The sequence below is a fragment of the Heptranchias perlo genome, unplaced genomic scaffold (assembly GCF_035084215.1).
Source record: "Heptranchias perlo isolate sHepPer1 unplaced genomic scaffold, sHepPer1.hap1 HAP1_SCAFFOLD_371, whole genome shotgun sequence".
NCBI lineage: Eukaryota > Metazoa > Chordata > Chondrichthyes > Hexanchiformes > Hexanchidae > Heptranchias > Heptranchias perlo.
Window position 1 is genome coordinate 1 of NW_027139383.1, and position 22,500 is coordinate 22,500.

Consider the following 22,500-nt stretch of genomic DNA (forward strand, 5'->3'; position numbering starts at 1 on the left):
TGAAGAATGAGAGGTGATCTTATTGAAACATCGAAGATCCTGAGGGGACTCGAAGGGGGAGATGCTGAGAGGACGTTTCCCCTTGTGGGATAGACTAGAACCAGGGGGACACAGTTTCCAAATGAGGGGTCTCCCATTTAAGACGGAGATGAGGAGAAATGTTTTCTCTCAGAGGGTGGTGAGTGTGTGGAACTCCCTTCCCCAGAGAGCGGGGGAGGCAGGGTCAGTGAATATTATTAAGGCTGAGTTCGATAGAGTCCTGATTAACAAGGGAGTCAAAGGTTATAGTCGGTAGACGGGGATAGTAGGGTTGAGGTCACAATCAGATCAGCCGTGATCTTATCAAATGGGAGAGCAGGCTCGAGGGGCCGAGTGGCCCACTCCTGCTCTTGATTCGTATGCAAGTCCGAAATAAAGGCAGGAAATGCTGCAGAAGCTCAGGCCAGCCAGGCTGCTTCCGTGGAGAAAGAAGAAAGGACTGAGGTTTCAGGCCAAAGACCCTGGGTCAGGACGGGAGGATGTTAAAAGAGCCTCTGTCGACTTCAGTGTCCATCAGCTTGTTCCGCCGCTGACCGAGCCCTGAAGGACATCGCTGCCAGACTGGGCTTGGGGCGGCAGCAGCAAATCTGCGCACAGCAAGATCCCACAAGCACCAATGAGCTGCAATGTATTTGGATTTTCAAAAGGCCTTCGATAAGGTACTTCCCACCTTTTTCCTGTCTGAGCAACCACCCTGAACCCCAACTCTCTGTTTTCTGTTTTGTAGCCAGCTTGCTCTCCGTTCTGCGACCTGTCCCCTGACTCCACAGGCTCTGACCTTAGTCATGAGTCTGCAATGTGGGACCTTATCGAAGGCCTTTCGAAAATCCAAATACATGACATCTCATTGGTGTTTGTGGGATCTTGCTGTGCCCAGATTTGCTGCTACTGCTGAACCATAGCCCTCTGAGAGTTTGACGGGACAGTGTAGAGGGAGCTTTACTCTGTATCTAACCCTGTACCTGCCCTGGGAGTGTTTGATGGGACAGTGTAGAGGGAGCTTTACTCTGTATCTAACCCTGTACCTGCCCTGGGAGTGTTTGATGGGACAGTGTAGAGGGAGCTTTACTCTGTATCTAACCCTGTACCTGCCCTGGGAGTGTTTGATGGGACAGTGTAGAGGGAGCTTTACTCTGTATCTAACCCTGTACCTGCCCTGGGAGTGTTTGATGGGACAGTGTAGAGGGAGCTTTACTCTGTATCTAACCCTGTACCTGCCCTGGGAGTGTTTGACGGGACAGTGTAGAGGGAGCTTTACTCTGTATCTAACCCTGTACCTGCCCTGGGAGTGTTTGACGGGACAGTGTAGAGGGAGCTTTACTCTGTATCTAACCCTGTACCTGCCCTGGGAGTGTTTGATGGGACAGTGTAGAGGGAGCTTTACTCTGTATCTAACCCTGGACCTGCCCTGGGAGTGTTTGATGGGACAGTGTCGAGGGAGCTTTACTCTGTATCTAACCCTGTACCTGCCCTGGGAGTGTTTGACGGGACAGTGTAGAGGGAGCTTTACTCTGTATCTAACCCTGTACCTGCCCTGGGAGTGTTTGATGGGACAGTGTGGAGGGAGCTTTCCTCTGTATCTAACCCTGTACCTGCCCTGGGAGTGTTTGACGAGTCTCTCTCTGTCCTGTTCGATGTTTTGCCGATCCACTGTTTGTCTTTATTAACACTCCCTGTCGTCTTAACAGGTCACTGCTGTGAGAATGTCGAAACGTAAAGTTTCGTTTGAAGATGGGAGAGGGGATCAGGACGACATGCTGCTCGGACAGGTAAATTAATTCAGGTGGAGGGGGCAGCCTGATTCTGTGACAGCCTGTTAGCGTGGAATTTGGACTGTTGAATTGAAGGCAACGATGAAGTGACTATTGGGTACATGGCGGTGGTCTTCACCCTAAAACCACACTGAAATGCGCTTTGCGTAGATTAGACTAACCCTAATTAAAAGCTGAAGTATAACACTTGACTCCTAACAAAATGGACACTATTAAATAAAATGGATTCTGCGACTGTGGGAAAGACAGTTAAAAGTGTTGAGTCTGTACATTCCAGAACTGGCTTCCAGTCTGGGAATACAAAGGACATTTCACAACGAACTGATAAAACTATAGAACCAGACTGCGTGAAACAAAGGCATGCTGTCTTCAGGTGATAACAGTTGTTCGGACTCAATTGGTTAATGCGTAAGCAGTCGATGGGGACCCACGGGTTCCCTTATCGAGAAGTATATGACAGACAGACGCTCGTTGATTAAGCAGATGCAAAAGGACGGCTGGGATCTTTCTCAGACCTTAGAACAGCAGAGAAAGTGGATAGACGGGGAAAAGAAAGATAATGGAACAAAAAAAAGGCAGGAGTATTACTCGTCCGCCAACTGCCTGGACTAATAGGACAAGTAGTCACCTGCACTAGAAAGTGGAGCGAAGGTCAGGATAAAATTAGGGAATTAGAAACTCGGAATCTACACAAAGCGCATTTCAGTGTGGTTTTAGGGTGAAGACCACCGCCGTGTACCCAATAGTCACTTCATCGTTGCCTTTAATTCAACAGGGGGCCGATGAATGGCAGATGGAGTTTAATTTAGAGAAATGTGAGGTGATGCATTTTGGTGGATCGAATCGGGCCAGGACCTACTCCGTTAATGGTAGGGCGTTGGGGAGAGTTATAGAACAAAGAGATCTAGGAGCACAGGTTCATAGCTCCTTGAAAGTGGAGTCACAGGTGGATAGGGTGGTGAAGAAGGCATTCAGCATGCTTGGTTTCATTGGTCAGAACATTGAATGCAGGAGTTGGGATGTCTTGTTGAAGTTGTACAGGGCATTGGTGAGGCCACACTTGGAGTACTGTGTACAGTTCTGGTCACCCTATTATAGAAAGGATATTATTAAACTAGAAAGAGTGCAGAAAAGATTTACTAGGATGCTACCGGGACTTGATGGTTTGACTTACAGGGAGAGGTTAGACAGACTGGGACTTTTTTCCCTGGAGAGTAGGAGGTTAAGGGGTGATCTTATCGAAGTCTATAAAATAATGAGGGGCATAGATAAGGTCGATAGTCAAAATCTTTTCCCAAAGGGAGGGGAGTCTATAACGAGGGGGCATAGATTTAAGGTGAGAGGGGAGAGATACAAAAGGGTCCAGAGGGGCAATTTTTTCACTCAAAGGGTGGTGAGTGTCTGGAACGAGCTGCCAGAGGCAGTAGTAGAGGCGGGTACAATTTTGTCTTTTAAAAAGCATTTGGACAGTTACATGGGTAAGATGGGTATAGAGGGATATGGGCCAAGTGCAGGCAATTGGGACTAGCTTAGTGGTATAAACTGGGCGACATGGACATGTTGGGCCGAAGGGCCTGTTTCCATGTTGTAACTTCTATGATTCTATGATTCTATGATTCTAGTCCAAATTCCACGCTAACACAGCCCCAGTATCAGATCAGTGGCCGTGTGGAACTAACTGTCGACCTTTTCTTTCTCTCTCTGGTTCTGGATCTCACTCTGCCTCTGCCTCTCTTTCTCTTTCGCACTCTGCTTCTCCCTCTCTCCTCCTGCTTTCCCTCTCCTCTCCCTCTTCTCTTCCCCCCCCCCCCCCCCCTCCTCTCCCTCGCCCTGTAGGTTGGAGCGAGTGGTGTGTCCGGCGGAGGGCCTGGCAGTCGTTTTAAGGGAAACACTCATTGGACAGTGACGAAGAGGACGAGGACGACGAACGAGACAGCAAGAAATATGACATCCTGGCCACTGAGGATATTGAAGGTGAGAGTTCGGATTGGGACGAGGGGGCTCGGAACCGGCATCGACTCAGAGGAGCGAGCTCATTGCTGCCTGGTTCAAATTGCAGGAGGGAAACAAAGAGAGGGAGGGAGTGAGTGAGGGCATGAGGGCGAGCGAGTGAGAGAGACAAAGCATGGGGGGGGGGAGAGAGAGTGAGTGAGAGTTGGGTGGGGAGAGAGAGAGATGGGTGGAGAGAGAGAGTTGGGTGGAGAGAGAGAGTTGGGTGGAGAGAGAGAGAGAGAGAGTTGGGTGGAGAGAGAGAGAGAGTTGGGTGGAGAGAGAGAGAGAGTTGGGTGGAGAGAGAGAGTGAGAGTTGGGTGGAGAGAGAGAGTGAGAGTTGGGTGGAGAGAGAGTGAGAGTTGGGTGGAGAGAGAGAGAGAGTTGGGTGGAGAGAGAGAGTTGGGTGGAGAGAGAGAGAGAGTTGGGTGGAGAGAGAGAGAGAGAGTTGGGTGGAGAGAGAGAGAGAGAGTTGGGTGGAGAGAGAGAGAGAGTTGGGTGGAGAGAGAGAGAGAGTTTTATGAGAGAGAGAGAGAGTTGGGTGGAGAGAGAGAGAGAGTTGGGTGGAGAGAGAGAGAGAGTTGGGTGGAGAGAGAGAGAGAGTTGGGTGGAGAGAGAGAGAGAGAGTTGGGTGGAGAGAGAGAGAGAGTTGGGTGGAGAGAGAGAGAGAGTTGGGTGGAGAGAGAGAGAGAGTTGGGTGGAGAGAGAGAGAGAGAGTTGGGTGGAGAGAGAGAGAGAGAGAGAGTTGGGTGGAGAGAGAGAGAGAGTTGGGTGGAGAGAGAGAGAGAGTTGGGTGGGTGGAGAGAGAGAGTTGGGTGGGTAGAGAGAGAGAGAGTTGGGTGGAGAGAGAGAGAGAGTTGGGTGGAGAGAGAGAGAGAGTTGGGTGGAGAGAGAGAGAGAGTTGGGTGGAGAGAGAGAGAGAGTTGGGTGGAGAGAGAGAGAGAGTTGGGTGGAGAGAGAGAGAGAGTTGGGTGGAGAGAGAGAGAGAGTTGGGTGGATGGAGAGAGAGAGTTGGGTGGGTGGAGAGAGAGAGAGAGTTGGGTGGAGAGAGAGAGAGAGAGTTGGGTGGAGAGAGAGAGAGAGTTGGGTGGAGAGAGAGAGAGAGTTGGGTGGAGAGAGAGAGAGAGAGTTGGGTGGGTAGAGAGAGAGAGAGTTGGGTGGGTAGAGAGAGAGAGAGTTGGGTGGGTCGAGAGAGAGAGAGTTGGGTGGGTCGAGAGAGAGAGAGTTGGGTGGGTCGAGAGAGAGAGTTGGGTGGAGAGAGAGAGAGAGTTGGGTGGAGAGAGAGAGAGAGTTGGGTGGAGAGAGAGAGAGAGAGTTGGGTGGAGAGAGAGAGAGAGAGAGTTGGGTGGAGAGAGAGAGAGAGAGTTGGGTGGGTAGAGAGAGAGAGAGTTGGGTGGGTAGAGAGAGAGAGAGTTGGGTGGGTAGAGAGAGAGAGTTGGGTGGAGAGAGAGAGAGAGTTGGGTGGAGAGAGAGAGAGAGAGTTGGGTGGAGAGAGAGAGAGAGAGTTGGGTGGAGAGAGAGAGAGAGTTGGGTGGAGAGAGAGAGAGAGAGTTGGGTGGAGAGAGAGAGAGAGAGTTGGGTGGAGAGAGAGAGAGAGTTGGGTGGGTAGAGAGAGAGAGTTGGGTGGAGAGAGAGAGAGAGAGTTGGGTGGAGAGAGAGAGAGAGAGTTGGGTGGAGAGAGAGAGAGAGAGTTGGGTGGAGAGAGAGAGAGAGAGAGAGTTGGGTGGAGAGAGAGAGAGAGAGAGTTGGGTGGAGAGAGAGAGAGAGTTGGGTGGAGAGAGAGAGAGAGTTGGGTGGGAGAGAGAGAGAGAGTTGGGTGGAGAGAGAGAGAGAGTTGGGTGGAGAGAGAGAGAGAGAGTTGGGTGGAGAGAGAGAGAGAGTTGGGTGGAGAGAGAGAGAGAGTTGGGTGAGAGAGAGAGAGAGTTGGGTGGAGAGAGAGAGAGAGTTGGGTGGAGAGAGAGAGAGAGAGTTGGGTGGAGAGAGAGAGTTGGGTGGAGAGAGAGAGAGAGTTGGGTGGAGAGAGAGAGAGAGTTGGGTGGAGAGAGAGAGAGAGTTGGGTGGAGAGAGAGAGAGAGAGAGTTGGGTGGAGAGAGAGAGAGAGTTGGGTGGAGAGAGAGAGAGAGTTGGGTGGAGAGAGAGAGAGAGTTGGGTGGAGAGAGAGAGAGTTGGGTGGAGAGAGAGAGAGAGAGAGAGAGTTGGGTGGAGAGAGAGAGAGAGTTGGGTAGAGAGAGAGAGAGTTGGGTGGAGAGAGAGAGAGAGTTGGGTCGAGAGAGAGAGAGTTGGGTAGAGAGAGAGAGAGAGTTGGGTGGGTAGAGAGAGAGAGAGTTGGGTGGAGAGAGAGAGAGAGAGTTGGGTGGGGAGAGAGAGAGAGAGTTGGGTGGGGAGAGAGAGAGAGAGTTGGGTGGGGAGAGAGAGAGAGAGTTGGGTGGGGAGAGAGAGAGAGAGTTGGGTGGGGAGAGAGAGAGAGAGTTGGGTGGGGAGAGAGAGAGAGAGTTGGGTGGGGAGAGAGAGAGAGAGTTGGGTGGGGAGAGAGAGAGAGAGTTGGGTGGGGAGAGAGAGAGAGAGTTGGGTGGGGAGAGAGAGAGAGAGTTGGGTGGGGAGAAAGAGAGAGAGTTGGGTGGGGAGAGAGAGAGAGAGTTGGGTGGGGAGAGAGAGAGAGAGTTGGGTGGGTAGAGAGAGAGAGAGTTGGGTGGGTAGAGAGAGAGAGAGTTGGGTGGGTAGAGAGAGAGAGAGTTGGGTGGAGAGAGAGAGAGAGTTGGGTGGAGAGAGAGAGAGTTGGGTGGAGAGAGAGAGAGAGAGTTGGGTGGAGAGAGAGAGAGAGAGTTGGGTGGGTAGAGAGAGAGAGAGTTGGGTGGGTAGAGAGAGAGAGAGTTGGGTGGAGGAGAGAGAGAGAGAGTTGGGTGGAGAGAGAGAGAGAGTTGGGTGGGTAGAGAGAGAGAGAGTTGGGTGGGTAGAGAGAGAGAGAGTTGGGTGGGTAGAGAGAGAGAGAGTTGGGTGGAGAGAGAGAGAGAGTTGGGTGGAGAGAGAGAGAGAGAGTTGGGTGGAGAGACAGAGAGAGTTGGGTGGAGAGAGAGAGAGAGAGTTGGGTGGAGAGAGAGAGAGTTGGGTGGAGAGAGAGAGAGAGTTTTATGAGAGAGAGAGAGAGTTTTATGAGAGAGAGAGAGAGTTGGGTGGAGAGAGAGAGAGAGTTGGGTGGAGAGAGAGAGAGAGTTGGGTAGAGAGAGAGAGAGAGTTGGGTGGGGAGAGAGAGAGAGAGTTGGGTGGGGAGAGAGAGAGAGAGTTGGGTAGAGAGAGAGAGTTGGGTAGAGAGAGAGAGTTGGGTGGGGGGAGAGAGAGAGAGAGTTGGGTGGGGAGAGAGAGAGAGAGTTGGGTGGGGAGAGAGAGAGAGAGTTGGGTGGGGTGAGAGAGAGAGAGTTGGGTGGGGAGAGAGAGAGAGAGTTGGGTGGGGAGAGAGAGAGAGAGTTGGGTGGGGAGAGAGAGAGAGAGTTGGGTGGGGAGAGAGAGAGAGAGTTGGGTGGGGAGAGAGAGAGAGAGTTGGGTGGGGAGAGAGAGAGAGAGTTGGGTGGGGAGAGAGAGAGAGTTGGGTGGGGAGAGAGAGAGAGAGTTGGGTGGGGAGAGAGAGAGAGAGTTGGGTGGGTAGAGAGAGAGAGAGTTGGGTGGAGAGAGAGAGAGAGAGAGTTGGGTGGGGAGAGAGAGAGAGAGTTGGGTGGGTAGAGAGAGAGAGAGTTGGGTGGAGAGAGAGAGAGAGTTGGGTGGGTGGAGAGAGAGAGAGTTGGGTAGAGGGAGAGAGAGAGTTGGTGTGGGTGGAGAGAGAGAGAGAGTTGGGTGGAGAGAGAGAGAGAGTTGGGTAGAGGGAGAGAGAGAGTTGGGTGGGTAGAGAGAGAGAGAGTTGGGTGGAGAGAGAGAGAGAGTTGGGTAGAGGGAGAGAGAGAGTTGGGTGGGGTAGAGAGAGAGAGAGAGTTGGGTGGAGAGTGAGAGAGTTGGGTGGGTGGAGAGAGAGAGAGTTGGGTGGAGAGAGAGAGAGAGAGTTGGGTGGAGAGAGAGAGAGAGAGAGTTGGGTGGAGAGAGAGAGAGAGAGTTGGGTGGGTAGGTAGAGAGAGAGAGAGTTGGGTGGGTAGAGAGAGAGAGAGTTGGGTGGAGAGAGAGAGAGAGTTGGGTGGGTAGAGAGAGAGAGTTGGGTGGAGAGAGAGAGAGAGTTGGGTGGGTAGAGAGAGAGAGAGTTGGGTGGGTAGAGAGAGAGAGAGTTGGGTGGGTAGAGAGAGAGAGAGTTGGGTGGGTAGAGAGAGAGAGAGTTGGGTGGGTAGAGAGAGAGAGAGTTGGGTGGGTAGAGAGAGAGAGAGTTGGGTGGGTAGAGAGAGAGAGAGTTGGGTGGGTGGAGAGAGAGTTGGGTGGAGAGAGAGAGAGAGTTGGGTGGAGAGAGAGAGAGAGTTGGGTGGAGAGAGAGAGAGAGTTGGGTGGTGAGAGAGAGAGAGAGAGTTGGGTGGAGAGAGAGAGTGAGAGAGAGTTGGGTGGAGAGAGAGAGAGTTGGGGTGGAGAGAGAGAGAGTTGGGTGGAGAGAGAGAGTGAGTTGGGTGGAGAGAGAGAGAGAGTTGGGTGGAGAGAGAGAGAGAGTTGGGTGGAGAGAGAGAGAGAGTTGGGTGGAGAGAGAGAGAGAGTTGGGTGGAGAGAGAGAGAGAGTTGGGTGGAGAGAGAGAGAGGTTGGGTGGAGAGAGAGAGAGAGTTGGGTGGAGAGAGAGAGAGAGTTGGGTGGAGAGAGAGAGAGAGAGTTGGGTGGAGAGAGAGAGAGAGAGTTGGGTGGAGAGAGAGAGAGAGAGTTGGGTGGAGAGAGAGAGAGTTGGGTGGAGAGAGAGAGAGTTGGGTGGAGAGAGAGAGAGAGAGTTGGGTGGAGAGAGAGAGAGTTGGGTAGAGGGAGAGAGAGAGTTGGGTGGAGAGAGAGAGAGAGTTGGGGAAAGGGAGAGAGAGAGTTGGGTGGAGAGAGAGAGAGAGAGTTGGGTGGAGAGAGAGAGAGTTGGGTAGAGAGAGAGAGTTGGGGAAAGGGAGAGAGAGAGTTGGGTGGAGAGAGAGAGAGAGAGTTGGGTGGAGAGAGAGAGAGTTGGGTAGAGGGAGAGAGAGAGTTGGGTAGAGGGAGAGAGAGAGTTGGGGAAAGGGAGAGAGAGAGTTGGGTAGAGGGAGAGAGAGAGTTGGGTAGAGGGAGAGAGAGAGTTGGGTAGAGGGAGAGAGAGAGTTGGGTAGAGGGAGAGAGAGAGTTGGGTAGAGGGAGAGAGAGAGTTGGGTAGAGGGAGAGAGAGAGTTGGGTAGAGGGAGAGAGAGAGTTGGGTAGAGGGAGAGAGAGAGTTGGGTGGAGAGAGAGAGAGAGAGAGTTGGGTGGAGAGAGAGAGAGAGTTGGGTAGAGAGTGAGTGAGTGTGGGAGGGGGAGGGAGGGAGAGCGAGGTGAGTGTGGGGGGGAGGGAGTGGGGAAGAGAGAGTGAGAAACAGTGTGCAGGTGGATGAGACAGCGAGAAGCAGACGTACACTTGAGTTCCCCATCACCGGCCACTCCGGTAAGTGGACCTCGTGCCCCCTATTACCCGGAGCGCACCGTTCTCCGTCGAATATATAATTTAACAATCACAACACGGGACCCTTGTCGGTCCTACTGCTCTCTGTATTCTCGCGCGCCCTACCACCCGCCCTCCCCGTCGTCGCAGAACGACGGCTGTGAATTGAGACGAGGCCCGATCGTCACTCAATGGTTCACCTTACCTAATGAGCAGATCTGTGGGTTTCACCGTGAGAGCCCCCGATTCCCGACCTCCGTCTCGAGCTAACCGCTGCCGCCTCTAGGCTCCGAGCAGCACGGGTGCAGTCAACGGAGCGCAATATCGGGCGGTCGGTGAACAGCAACGTCCCACCAGATCCTGGTTCCTCACCCGGCAAGTTAATTTAAAATTACCTCCCCAAAGCCCCTTGTCTTATTTAATTAATTGCAGATTTACCAGAATGGTACCAGGGATGAGGGGGACTGCAGTTTTTTTTACTCGTTCATGGGATGTGGGCATCGCTGGCGAGGCCGGCATTTATTGCCCATCCCTAATTGCCCCTTGAGAAGGTGGTGGTGAGCCGCCTTCTTGAACCGCTGCAGTCCGTGTGGTGAAGGTTCTCCCACAGTGCTGTTAGGAAGGGAGTTCCAGGATTTGGACCCAGCGACGATGAAGGAACGGCCGATATATTTCCAAGTCGGGATGGTGTGTGACTCGGAGGGGAACGTGCAGGTGGTGTTGTTCCCATGTGCCTGCTGCCCTTGTCCTTCTAGGTGGTAGAGGTCGCGGGTTTGGGAGGTGCTGTCGAAGAAGCCTTGGCGAGTTGCTGCAGTGCATCCTGTGGATGGTCCACACTGCAGCCACGGTGCGCCGGTGGTGAAGGGAGTGAATGTTTCGGGTGGTGGATGGGGTGCCAATCAAGCGGGCTGCTTTGTCCTGGATGGTGTCGAGCTTCTTGAGTGTTGTTGGAGCTGCACTCATCCAGGCAAGTGGAGAGTATTCCATCACACTCCTGACTTGTGCCTTGTCGATGGCGGAAAGGCTTTGGGGAGTCAGGAGGTGAGTCACTCGCCGCAGACCTGCTCTTGTAGCCACAGTATTTATATGGCTGGTCCAGTTAAGTTTCTGGTCAATGGTGACCCCCAGGATGTTGATGGTGGGGGATTCGGCGATGGTAATGCCGTTGAATGTCAAGGGGAGGTGGTTGGACCCTCTCTTGTTGGAGATGGTCATTGCCTGGCACTTGCCTGGCACGAATGTTACTTGCCACTTATCAGCCCAAGCCTGGATGTTGTCCAGGTCTTGCTGCATGCGGGCTCGGACTGCTTCATTATCTGGAGAGGCTGGGATTGTTCTCCTTAGAACAGAGAAGGTTAAGGGGAGATTTAATAGCGCTGTTAAAAGTTCTGAGGGGTTTTGATAGGGTAAATAAGGAGAAACTTTCCAGTGGGAGGGTCGGTAACCAGAGGACACAGATTTACTGTAATCGGGAAAAGAGCCAGAGGGGGAGATGAGGAGAATGTTTTTTTACGCAGCGAGTTGTGATGATCTGGAATTCACTGCCTGAAAGCAGATTCAACAATAACTTTCAAAAGGGGGAATTGGAGAAATACTTGAAAGGGAGAAATTTCAGGGCTGCGGGGAAAGGGCAGGGGGAGCGGGTCTAATTGGAGAGCTCTTTCAAAGGGCCAGCACAGGCACGATGGGCCGAATGGCCCCCTCCTGCACTGTATCGTTCTCTGATTCCATCAATCCCATGCCGCCCCGCAGAGGGACCCTAATCTCATCGAGCTCCCGCCGCCCTGTCCGTCCGCGTTCCGACTCAATGCTCTGGTGGGCGGGACTCACTCCCCTCTTTCCCCCTCACACAACCGTAGAACGTTTACAGCACGGAAGGAGGCCGTTCGGCCCGTCGAGTCCGTGCCGGCTCTCTCTGCGAGAGCAATCCAGCCAGTCCCACTCCCCCCCGCCCTTTCCCCGTAGCCCCTGCAGATTTTTTTCCCTTCAAGGACTTACCCAGTTCCCTTTTGAAGGCCATGATTGAATCTGCCTCCACCACCCCCTCGGGCAGTGCATTCCAGATCCTCACCACTCGCTGGGGAAAAAAGTTTCTCCTCATCTCACCTTTGGTTCTTTTGCCAATCACCTTAAATCTGTGTCCTCTGGTCCTTGACCCTTCCACCAATGGGAACAGTTTCTCTCTATCGACTCTGTCTGGACCCTTCATGATTTTGAACACCTCGATCAAATCTCCTCGCAACCGTCTCTGTTCCAAGGAGAACAACCCCAGCTTCTCCAGTCTGTCCACGGAACTAAAGTCCCTCATCCCTGGAATCATTCTGGTAAATCTCTTCTGCACCCTCTCTGAGACCTTCACATCTTTCCTAAAGTGCGGTGCCCAGAACTGGACACAATACTCCAGTTGTGGCCGAACCAGTGTTTTATAAAGGTTCATCATGACTCCCTTGCTTTTGTACTCTCTGCCTCTATTTATAAAGCCCAGGATCCCGTCTGCTTTTTTAACCACTTTCTCAACCTGCCCTGCCACCTTCAACGATTTGTGTACATATACCCCCAGATCTCTCTGTTCCTGTACCCCTTTTAGAATTGTGCCATCCAGTTTATATTGTCTCTCCTCGTTCTTCCCACCCAAATGTATCACCCCGCATTTTTCTGTGTTAAATTCCATCTGCCACGTGTCCGCCCATTCCACCAGCCTGTCTATCTCCTCTTGAAGTCTGTCACTATCCTCCTCACTGTTCGCTCCCCTTCCGAGTTTTTGTGTCATGATCGGGTTTTTATGATTTGTCTCAGGCCAGGAATCGTCCACCATCGACTACGATGAGGGTATCAAAATAACCCCCTTCAACCTGGAGGAGGAGATGCAGGAAGGGCACTTCGACTCGGAGGGGAACTACTTCCTGAAGAAAGAGGGAGTGATCCGCGATAACTGGCTCGACAACATCGACTGGGTGAGGGGGCACTGGGGGCGGGGGGCCTCGGGCACGGCCCTGGGTGCTCGCGCGTACAGAAGCGGGTGGGCAGATCGGGCAACGTCATATCAATGTCTCCAGGTTCTGATCCCGGTGTTAATCCCGTGGGTGAGTGACTCCAGGTTCTGATCCCGGTGTTAATCCTGTGGGTGAGTGACTCCAGGTTCTGATCCCGGTGTTAATCCTGTGGGTGAGTGACTCCAGGTTCTGATCCCGGTGTTAATCCTGTGGGTGAGTGACTCCCGGTTCTGATCCTGTATTAATCCTGTGGGTCTCGGACTCCAGGTTCTGATCCTGTATTAATCCTGTGGGTCTCGGACTCCAGGTTCTGATCCTGTGTTAATCCCGTGGGTCTCGGACTCCAGGTTCTGATCCCGGTGTTAATCCTGTGGGTGAGTGACTCCAGGTTCTGATCCTGGTGTTAATCCTGTGGGTCTCGGACTCCAGGTTCTGATCCCGGTGTTAATCCTGTGGGTCTCGGACTCCAGGTTCTGATCCTGTATTAATCCTGTGGGTCTCGGACTCCAGGTTCTGATCCTGTATTAATCCTGTGGGTCTCGGACTCCAGGTTCTGATCCTGTGTTAATCCCGTGGGTCTCGGACTCCAGGTTCTGATCCCGGTGTTAATCCTGTGGGTGAGTGACTCCAGGTTCTGATCCTGGTGTTAATCCTGTGGGTCTCGGACTCCAGGTTCTGATCCCGGTGTTAATCCTGTGGGTGAGTGACTCCTGGTTCTGACCCTGTATTAATCCTGTGGGTCTCGGACTCCAGGTTCTGATCCCGGTGTTAATCCCGTGGGTCTCTGACTCCAGGTTCTGATCCCGGTGTTAATCCTGTGGGTGAGTGACTCCAGGTTCTGATCCTGGTGTTAATCCTGTGGGTCTCGGACTCCAGGTTCTGATCTGGTGTTAATCCTGTGGGTCTCGGACTCCAGGTTCTGATCCTGTATTAATCCTGTGGGTCTCGGACTCCAGGTTCTGATCCGGTGTTAATCCTGTGGGTCTCGGACTCCAGGTTCTGATCCCGGTGTTAATCCCGTGGGTCTCAGACTCCAGATTCTGATCCGGTGTTAATCCTGTGGGTCTCGGACTCCAGGTTCTGATCCCGGTGTTAATCCTGTGGGTGAGTGACTCCTGGTTCTGATCCCGGTGTTAATCCTGTGGGTCTCGGACTCCAGGTTCTGATCTGGTGTTAATCCTGTGGGTCTCGGACTCCAGGTTCTGATCCGGTGTTAATCCTGTGGATCTCGGACTCCAGGTTCTGATCCCGGTGTTAATCCCGTGGGTCTCAGACTCCAGATTCTGATCCCGGTGTTAATCCTGTGGGTGAGTGACTCCTGGTTCTGATCCCGGTGTTAATCCTGTGGGTCTCAGACTCCAGATTCTGATCCCGGTGTTAATCCTGTGGGTCTCGGACTCCAGGTTCTGATCCTGTATTAATCCTGTGGGTCTCGGACTCCAGGTTCTGATCCCGGTGTTAACCCTGTGGGTGAGTGACTCCTGGTTCTGATCCCGGTGTTAATCCTGTGGGTCTCGGACTCCAGGTTCTGATCCTGTATTAATCCTGTGGGTCTCGGACTCCAGGTTCTGATCCCGGTGTTAATCCTGTGGGTCTCGGACTCCCGGTTCTGATCCCGGTGTTAATCCCCTGGGTCTCGGACTCCAGGTTCTGATCCCGGTGTTAATCCTGTGGGTCTCGGACTCCAGGTTCTGATCCCGGTGTTAATCCCCTGGGTCTCGGACTCCAGGTTCTGATCCCGGTGTTAATCCTGTGGGTCTCGGACTCCAGGTTCTGATCCCGGTGTTAATCGTGTGGGTCTCGGACTCCAGGTTCTGATCCCGGTGTTAATCCTGTGGGTCTCGGACTCCAGGTTCTGATCCCGGTGTTAATCCTGTGGGTCTCGGACTCCAGGTTCTGATCCCGGTGTTAATCCTGTGGGTCTCGGACTCCAGGTTCTGATCCGGTGTTAATCCCGTGGGTCTCGGACTCCAGGTTCTGATCCCGGTGTTAATCCTGTGGGTCTCGGACTCCAGATTCTGATCCCGGTGTTAATCCTGTGGGTCTCGGACTCCAGGTTCTGATCCCGGTGTTAATCCTGTGGGTGAGTGACTCCCGGTTCTGATCCTGTATTAATCCTGTGGGTCTCGGACTCCAGGTTCTGATCCTGTATTAATCCTGTGGGTCTCGGACTCCAGGTTCTGATCCCGGTGTTAATCCTGTGGGTCTCGGACTCCAGGTTCTGATCCCGGTGTTAATCCTGTGGGTCTCGGACTCCAGGTTCTGATCCCGGTGTTAATCCTGTGGGTCTCGGACTCCCGGTTCTGATCCCGGTGTTAATCCTGTGGGTGAGTGACTCCCGGTTCTGATCCCGGTGTTAATCCCGTGGGTCTCGGATTCCCGGTTCTGATCCGGTGTTAATCCTGTGGGTCTCGGACTCCAGGTTCTGATCCCGGTGTTAATCCCGTGGGTCTCGGACTCCAGGTTCTGATCCCGGTGTTAATCCTGTGGGTCTCGGACTCCAGGTTCTGATCCCGGTGTTAATCCCGTGGGTCTCGGACTCCCAGTTCTGATCCGGTATTAATCCTGTGGGTCTCGGACTCCAGGTTCTGATCCCGGTGTTAATCCTGTGGGTCTCGGACTCCAGGTTCTGATCCCGGTGTTAATCCTGTGGGTCTCGGACTCCAGGTTCTGATCCTGTATTAATCCTGTGGGTCTCGGACTCCAGGTTCTGATCCCGGTGTTAATCCTGTGGGTCTCGGACTCCCGGTTCTGATCCCGGTGTTAACCCTGTTGTTTCCGGGCCAGGTGCGGATCAAGGAGAGGCCGCAGAGGCGGGGCGTGGAGAACGAGGCCGTCGAGCCACCCACGGACGTCCGGACTCTGCTGGAGAACATTCTGGAAATGCTGCGGCCCGGCGAGACGGTGGCCAAGGCCATTCGTCGGCTGGGGGGCCGCGGCGGGAGGGGCGCCAAGTCCGCCCGCCCGTGGGAGGCGAAGAGGCGGAGGAGGGGCGAGGGCTCGGCAGCGAGAGGGGCGGCGGAGGAGGAGGAGGAGGAGGAGGTGGAGGAGGCGGCCGAGCGACTGGACAGGCTGACCGGGCTGGCTGACCAGATGGTGGCCTGGGGCGAGTTTGAGATTTACCAGGACACATACGAGAAGCTCGGTTACCGTCTGAGGAAAGGCCAGGCCAGGCCAGCCGAGCCCAGCGAGGCCCTGGACATGTTCGCGGAGCAGATTGACGAGGGCAGGCTGCGGGCGAGGGAGGAGGAGCCTGCAGCAGACGGTGAGCCTGGCACGGGGAGCGCGACGGGGGGGTACCAACTCCCCTGCCCAAAGCGGGGATCGGGGTCTCTCAGTCCCCTCTCCATCGGGGAGATATCTGTACACTGACTGGTGTCTCTCAGTCCCCTCTCTCTCAGGGAGATATCTGTACACTGACTGGTGTCTCTCAGTCCCCTCTCTCTCAGGGAGATATCTGTACACTGACTGGTGTCTCTCAGTCTCTCTCTCAGGGAGATATCTGCACACTGACTGGTGTCTCTCAGTCCCCTCTCTCTCAGGGAGATATCTGCACACTGACTGGTGTCTCTCAGTCCCCTCTCTCTCAGGGAGATATCTGTGCACTGACTGGTGTCTCTCAGTCCCTCTCCCTCAGGGTGATATCTGTACACTGACTGGTGTCTCTCAGTCCCCTCTCTCTCAGGGAGATATCTGTACACTGACTGGTGTCTCTCAGTCCCCTCTCTCTCAGGGAGATATCTGTACACTGACTGGTGTCTCTCAGTTCCCTCTCCCTCGGGGAGATATCTGTGCACTAACTGGTGTCTCTCAGTCCCCTCTCTCTCTCAGGGAGATATCTGTACACTGACTGGTGTCTCTCAGTCCCCTCCCTCTCAGGGAGATATCTGTACACTGACTGGTGTCTCTCAGTCCCCTCTCCCTCGGGGAGATATCTGTGCACTAACTGGTGTCTCTCAGTCCCCTCTCTCTCAGGGAGATATCAGGACACTGACTGGTGTCTCTCAGTCCCCTCTCTCTCGGGGAGATATCTGTGCACTGACTGGTGTCTCTCAGTCCCCTCTCTCTCAGGGAGATATCTGTACACTGACTGGTGTCTCTCAGTCCCCTCTCTCTCAGGGAGATATCTGTACACTGACTGGTGTCTCTCAGTCCCCTCTCTCTCGGGGAGATATCTGTGCACTGACTGGTGTCACTCAGTCCCTCTCTCTCAGGGAGATATCTGCACACTGACTGGTGTCTCTCAGTCCCCTCTCTCTCAGGGAGATATCTGTACACTGACTGGTGTCTCTCAGTCTCCTCTCCCTCAGGGAGATATCTGTACACTGACTGGTGTCTCTCAGTCCCTCTCTCTCAGGGAGATATCTGTACACTGACTGGTGTCTCTCAGTCCCCTCTCTCTCAGGGAGATATCTGGTGTCTATCAGTCCCTCTCTCTCAGGGAGATATCTGTACACTGACTGGTGTCTATCAGTCCCTCTCTCTCAGGGAGATATCTGTACACTGACTGGTGTCTCTCAGTCCCCTCTCTCTCAGGGAGATATCTGGTGTCTATCAGTCCCTCTCTCTCAGGGAGATATCTGTACACTGGTGTCTATCAGTCCCTCTCCCTCAGGGAGATATCTGTACACTGACTGGTGTCTCTCAGTCCCCTCTCTCTCAGGGAGATATCTGTACACTGACTGGTGTCTCTCAGTCCCCTCTCTCTCAGGGAGATATCTGTGCACTGACTGGTGTCTCTCAGTCCCTCTCTCTCAGGGAGATATCTGTACACTGACTGGTGTCTCTCAGTCCCCTCTCTCTCAGGGAGATATCTGTACACTGACTGGTGTCTCTCAGTCCCCTCTCTCTCTCAGGGAGATATCTGTACACTGACTGGTGTCTCTCAGTCCCCTCTCTCTCAGGGAGATATCTGTGCACTGACTGGTGTCTCTCAGTCCCTCTCTCACAGGGAGATATCTGTACACTGACTGGTGTCTCTCAGTCCCCTCTCTCTCAGGGAGATATCTGTACACTGACTGGTGTCTCTCAGTCCCCTCTCTCTCAGGGGGATATCTGTACACTGACTGGTGTCTCTCAGTCCCCTCTCTCTCAGGGAGATATCTGCGCACTGACTGGTGTCTCTCAGTCCCCTCTCTCTCAGGGAGATATCTGTACACTGACTGGTGTCTCTCAGTCCCTCTCTCTCAGGGAGATATCTGTACACTGACTGGTGTCTCTCAGTCCCCTCTCTCTCAGGGAGATATCTGTACACTGACTGGTGTCTCTCAGTCCCCTCTCTCTCAGGGAGATATCTGTACACTGACTGGTGTCTCTCAGTCCCCTCTCTCTCAGGGAGATATCTGTACACTGACTGGTGTCTCTCAGTCCCTCTCTCTCAGGGAGATATCTGTACACTGACTGGTGTCTCTCAGTCCCCTCTCTCTCAGGGAGATATCTGTACACTGACTGGTGTCTCAGTCCCCTCTCTCTCAGGGAGATATCTGTACACTGACTGGTGTCTCTCAGTCCCCTCTCTCTCAGGGAGATATCTGTACACTGACTGGTGTCTCTCAGCTCCGACCTTGGATGAGGTCTGGGCTCTGAGGTGGTATTATGGGCTGTGTGTGGAGGTTTTGATGCAGGCGTGAATTGTTCTGATTTTCCACCCTCCCCTTCCCCCAGAGATTTCCTCGGAGGGGCTGTCGGAGGTCATGTGGGAATATAAGTGGGAAAACCGGAGAGACGCGGAGCTCTACGGTCCCTTCTCCAGCACGCAGATGCAGGTAGGACCCTTTGGGGGCTCCGTTCTATCTCTGACTCAGCCGCTCTGCCCAACGTCTGTTCGATTCAACTCTTCCTGGCCAGGCCAGTCTCATGGGCGTCGGTTTGGTAATTGGTGTGGGCGGGGTCTCAGTCCTCTGGGTGTTGGGGGTCTCAGTGGCCCCCCCCCCTTTCCTTCTGTCGGAGGTCTTAGAACCTCCCCCCCCCCCCCCAGTATTCGGGAACTCAGACCCCTGGGGACGGGGGAGGTTGCTCTCAGTTCCCCCCCAGGTGTCGGGGGCCTGGGTCCCCCCCAGTATTGGGGGTCCCAGCCCCCTGGGGACGAGTGAGATTTCCTCTCAGTCCCCCTGGTGCTGGGGGTCCTCACCCCCTCCCCATTGTCGGGGGTCCCAGACGTCCTGGGGACGAGTGAGATTTCCTCTCAGTCCCCCTGGTGTTGGGGGTCCTCACCCCCTCCCCATTGTCGGGGGTCCCAGACGTCCTTGGGACGAGTGAGATTTCCTCTCAGTCCCCCTGGGGTCAGGGGGTCCTGTCCCCCCCAGTAATAGGGGTCACAGATCCCCTGGGCTCGGGTGAGGTTGTCCCTCTGTCCCCCTGGTGTCCGGGGTAGGGGTCGGGGGTCTCGGTCCCCCCAGTATTGGGGGTCCCAGACTCCTGGGGACGGGTGAGGTTGTCAGTCCCTCTGGTGTCAGGGTCCTCAAGCCCCCCAATATTGGAGGTCCCAGATCCCTGGGGACGGGAGAGGTTGTCTCTCAGTCCCCTGGTGTCAGGGGTCTCATTCCCCCAGTATTGGGGGTCCCAGACTCCCGATTACGGGTGAGATTATCTCTCAGTCCCGCCAGTATTGGGGGTCCCAAACCCCTGGGAACGGGTGAGGTTGTTCCTCCGTCCCCCTGGTGTTGGGGGTGGGGGTCGGGGTCTCAGCCCCCCCCCCCCCCCCCCGATATTGGGAGTCCCAGAACCCAGCAGTCAGGTAATGTTGTCTCTCAGTTCCCCCCCCCCCATTGTCAGGGGTCCCAGACTCTTGGGGACGGGAGAGATTGTCTCTCCGTTCCCCCCAGTATCGGGGGGGGGGGGTCCAAGCCCCCTGGGTTCGAGTGAGGTTGTCTCTCATTCCCCCTGTGTCGGGGGTCTCAGCCCCCCATTGTTCGGGGCCCCAGACCCCTGTGGACGGGAGAGGTTGTCTCTCAGTCCCCCCAATATTGCGGGTCCCAGATCCCTGGAGACGGGTGAGGTTGTCTCTCAATCCCCCTGGTGTTGAGGGCCTCAGTCCTCCCAATATTGGGGGTCCCAGATCCCTGGAGACAGGTGAGGTTGTCTCTCAGTCCCCCCAATATTGGGGGTCCCAGATCCCTGGAGACGGGTGAGGTTGTCTCTCAGTCCCCCCAATATTGGGGGTCTCAGATCCCTGGAGACGGGTGAGGTTGTCTCTCAGTCCCCCCAATATTGGGGGTCCCAGATCCCCGGAGATGGGTGAGGTTGTCTCTCAGTCCCCCCAATATTGGGGGTCCCAGATCCCCGGAGACGGGTGAGGTTGTCTCTCAGTCCTCCCCAATATTGGGGGTCCCAGATCCCTGGAGACGGGTGAGGTTGTCTCTCAGTCCCCCCAATATTGGGGGTCCCAGATCCCTGGAGACGGGCGAGGTTGTCTCTCAGTCCCCCCAATATTGGGGGTCCCAGATCCCTGGAGACGGGAGAGGTTGTCTCTCAGTCCCCCCAATATTGGGGGTCCCAGATCCCCGGAGACGGGTGAGGTTGTCTCTCAGTCCTCCCCAATATTGGGGGTCCCAGATCCCTGGGGACGGGTGAGGTTGTCTCTAAGTGCCTGACTGGGGTCCTCTCATCGCTCGGCTTTGGTCTCCAGCCTCGGCTTTGCCGCTGGGCGTTCGTGGCTGCGTCTAACCTCCACGGTACCCTCTCTTCCCCCCCCCCTTTTTCCCCAGGAGTGGGTGGAACAGGACTACTTCCGGGACGGCGTGTACTGCCGCAAGGTGGGCGACCCAGACGGACCCTTCTACGTCTCCCGGCGGATCGATTTCGACCTCTACACGTGACGGGCCGCGGGCTGCCCCGAGCCGCGGGGACGAAGACTGGCGTATCGGCGGGCGGACTGCGGGGATTGAACGCCACTCACCTCCTCCGCGACCGCCTGCGCCCGGCACGTGCCGCTGAACTTGTCTGCCTTTTCGAAGGCTCGTTGCTAACCGTTGAACTGGACTGCTCCTTCCTCCCTCGCCCTGGCCCGGAGTGGATGGGGGCGGGTGGGGCGGGCGGGCGGGGCGGGGAGATTGTTGACGCATTGGCGTCTGCTCGTTTTTGTCTGTTGTGTGCTCATTAAAATATTGACCGGAGTGCTGTGTTCCATTCTGGGCACCTCGGGAAGGAGTTACCGGCTGTGGAGCACAGATTCACCGCAACGATTCCGGGATGTGGGCGTCGCTGGCATTTATTGCCCATCCCTAATTGCCCCTTGAGAAGGTGGTGGTGAGCCGCCTTCTTGAACCGCTGCAGTCCGTGTGGTGAAGGTTCTCCCACAGTGCTGTTAGGAAGGGAGTTCCAGGATTTGGACGATGAAGGAACGGCCGATATATTTCCAAGTCGGGATGGTGTGCGACTCGGAGGGGAACGTGCAGGTGGTGTTGTTCCCATGTGCCTGCTGCTCTTGTCCTTCTAGGTGGTAGAGGTCGCGGGTTTGGGAGGTGCTGTCGAAGAAGCCTTGGCGAGTTGCTGCAGTGCATCCTGTGGATGGTCCACACTGCAGCCACTGTGCGCCGGTGGTGAAGGGAGTGAATGTTTAGGGTGGTGGATGGGGTGCCAATCAAGCGGGCTGCTTTGTCCTGGATGGTGTCGAGCTTCTTGAGTGTTGTTGGAGCTGCACTCATCCAGGCAAGTGGAGAGTATTCCATCACACTCCTGACTTGTGCCTTGTAGATGGTGGAATGGCTTTGGGGAGTCAGGAGGTGAGTCACTCGCCGCAGAAGACCCAGCCTCTGACCTGCTCTTGTAGCCACAGTATTTATGTGGTTGGTCCAGTTAAGTTTCTGGTCAATGGTGACCCCCAGGATGTTGATGGTGGGGGATTCGGCGATGGTAATGCCATTGAATGTCAAGGGGAGGTGGTTAGACTCTCTCTTGTTGGAGATGGTCATTGCCTGGCACTTGTCTGGCGCGCATGTTACTTGCCACATATCAGCCCAAGTCTGGATGTTGTCCAGGTCTTGCTGCATATGGGCACGGACTGCTTCATTTTCTGATATATAGCACTTCTTAACAAAAGAGCAGGACTGGCAGTTAAATATTGCAGGGTATAACATATTTAGAAGGGAAAGCCGTGCTTGGCCAACCTTACTGAATTCTTTGATGAAGGAGTAGACAAGGGTAACGTAGTAGATGTAATATATTTAGATTTGGAAAAGGCCTTCGGTAAGGTACCACATTGCAGACTCATGACTAAGGTCAGAGCATGTGGAGTCGGGGCAGGGAGCAGAATGGAGAGCAAGCTGGTTACAAAACAGAAAACAGAGAGTAGGGGTTAAGGGTAGTTACTCAGACCGGAAAAAGTTGGGAAGTGGTGTTCCACAGGGATCGGTACTGGGACCACTGTTGTTCACAATTTACATCAACGATTTGGACTCAGGAATCAGAAGTACAATTTCACAATTTGCCGACGATAACAAATTGGGGGTGTCGTTAATACACAGGAAGAATGGGTCAAAATACAAGAGGATATCAATAAACGTACAGAATGGGCGTGGAATTGGGAAATGAATTTCAATGTAGATAAGTGTGAGGTGGTGCATTTTGGTGGGAAGAATAAGGAGGCCACACACTGATTGGATAATAAGAGTCTAAATGGGGGAGAGGAGCAGAGGGATCTGGGGGTACAGATACACAAATCACCAAAAGTAGAGACGCAGGTTAATAAGGCCATAAAAAAAGGCAAATCAAACACTGGGGTTCATTTCTAGAGGGACAGAATTGAAAAACAGAGAAGTTATGTTAAACTTGTGTAGAACCTTGGTTAGACCACACTGGGAGCAATGTACACAGTTCTGGTCTCCATATTATAAAAAGGATATCGAGGCCCTGGTGAAGGTGCAAAAAAGATTTACTCGGATGATACCAGAACTGAGAGGTTTTACCTGTCAGAAAAGATTGAACAGGCTGGGACTCTTTTCTCCAGAAAAGAGAAGACTGAGGGGTGACCTGATAGAGGTCTTTAAGATTATGAAAGGGTTCGATAGGGTAGACGGAGAGAAGATGTTTCCACTTGTGGGGAAGACCAGAACTCGGGGCCATAAATATAAGATAGTCACTAATAAATCCAATCGGGGAATTCAGGAGAAACTTCTTTCCCCAGAGAGTGGTGAGAATGTGGAACTCGCTCCCACAAGGAGTAGTTGAGGT

The 22,500-nt window shown here is 54.1% G+C and overlaps 1 protein-coding gene across 1 annotated transcript; it reads left to right on the forward strand.

Annotated features, from left to right (window-relative positions):
- Window positions 1-650: 650 nt before the first annotated feature.
- On the forward strand, window positions 651-20,377 carry LOC137311618 (CD2 antigen cytoplasmic tail-binding protein 2-like). Its single transcript, XM_067978716.1, is given in 8 exon segments — window positions 651-698; window positions 1,728-1,808; window positions 3,648-3,690; window positions 3,693-3,785; window positions 12,134-12,291; window positions 15,118-15,595; window positions 17,995-18,095; window positions 20,037-20,377. Coding segments are annotated over 8 exon segments (1,098 nt in total). The 5' UTR covers window positions 651-665; the 3' UTR covers window positions 20,148-20,377.
- Window positions 20,378-22,500: the final 2,123 nt, after the last annotated feature.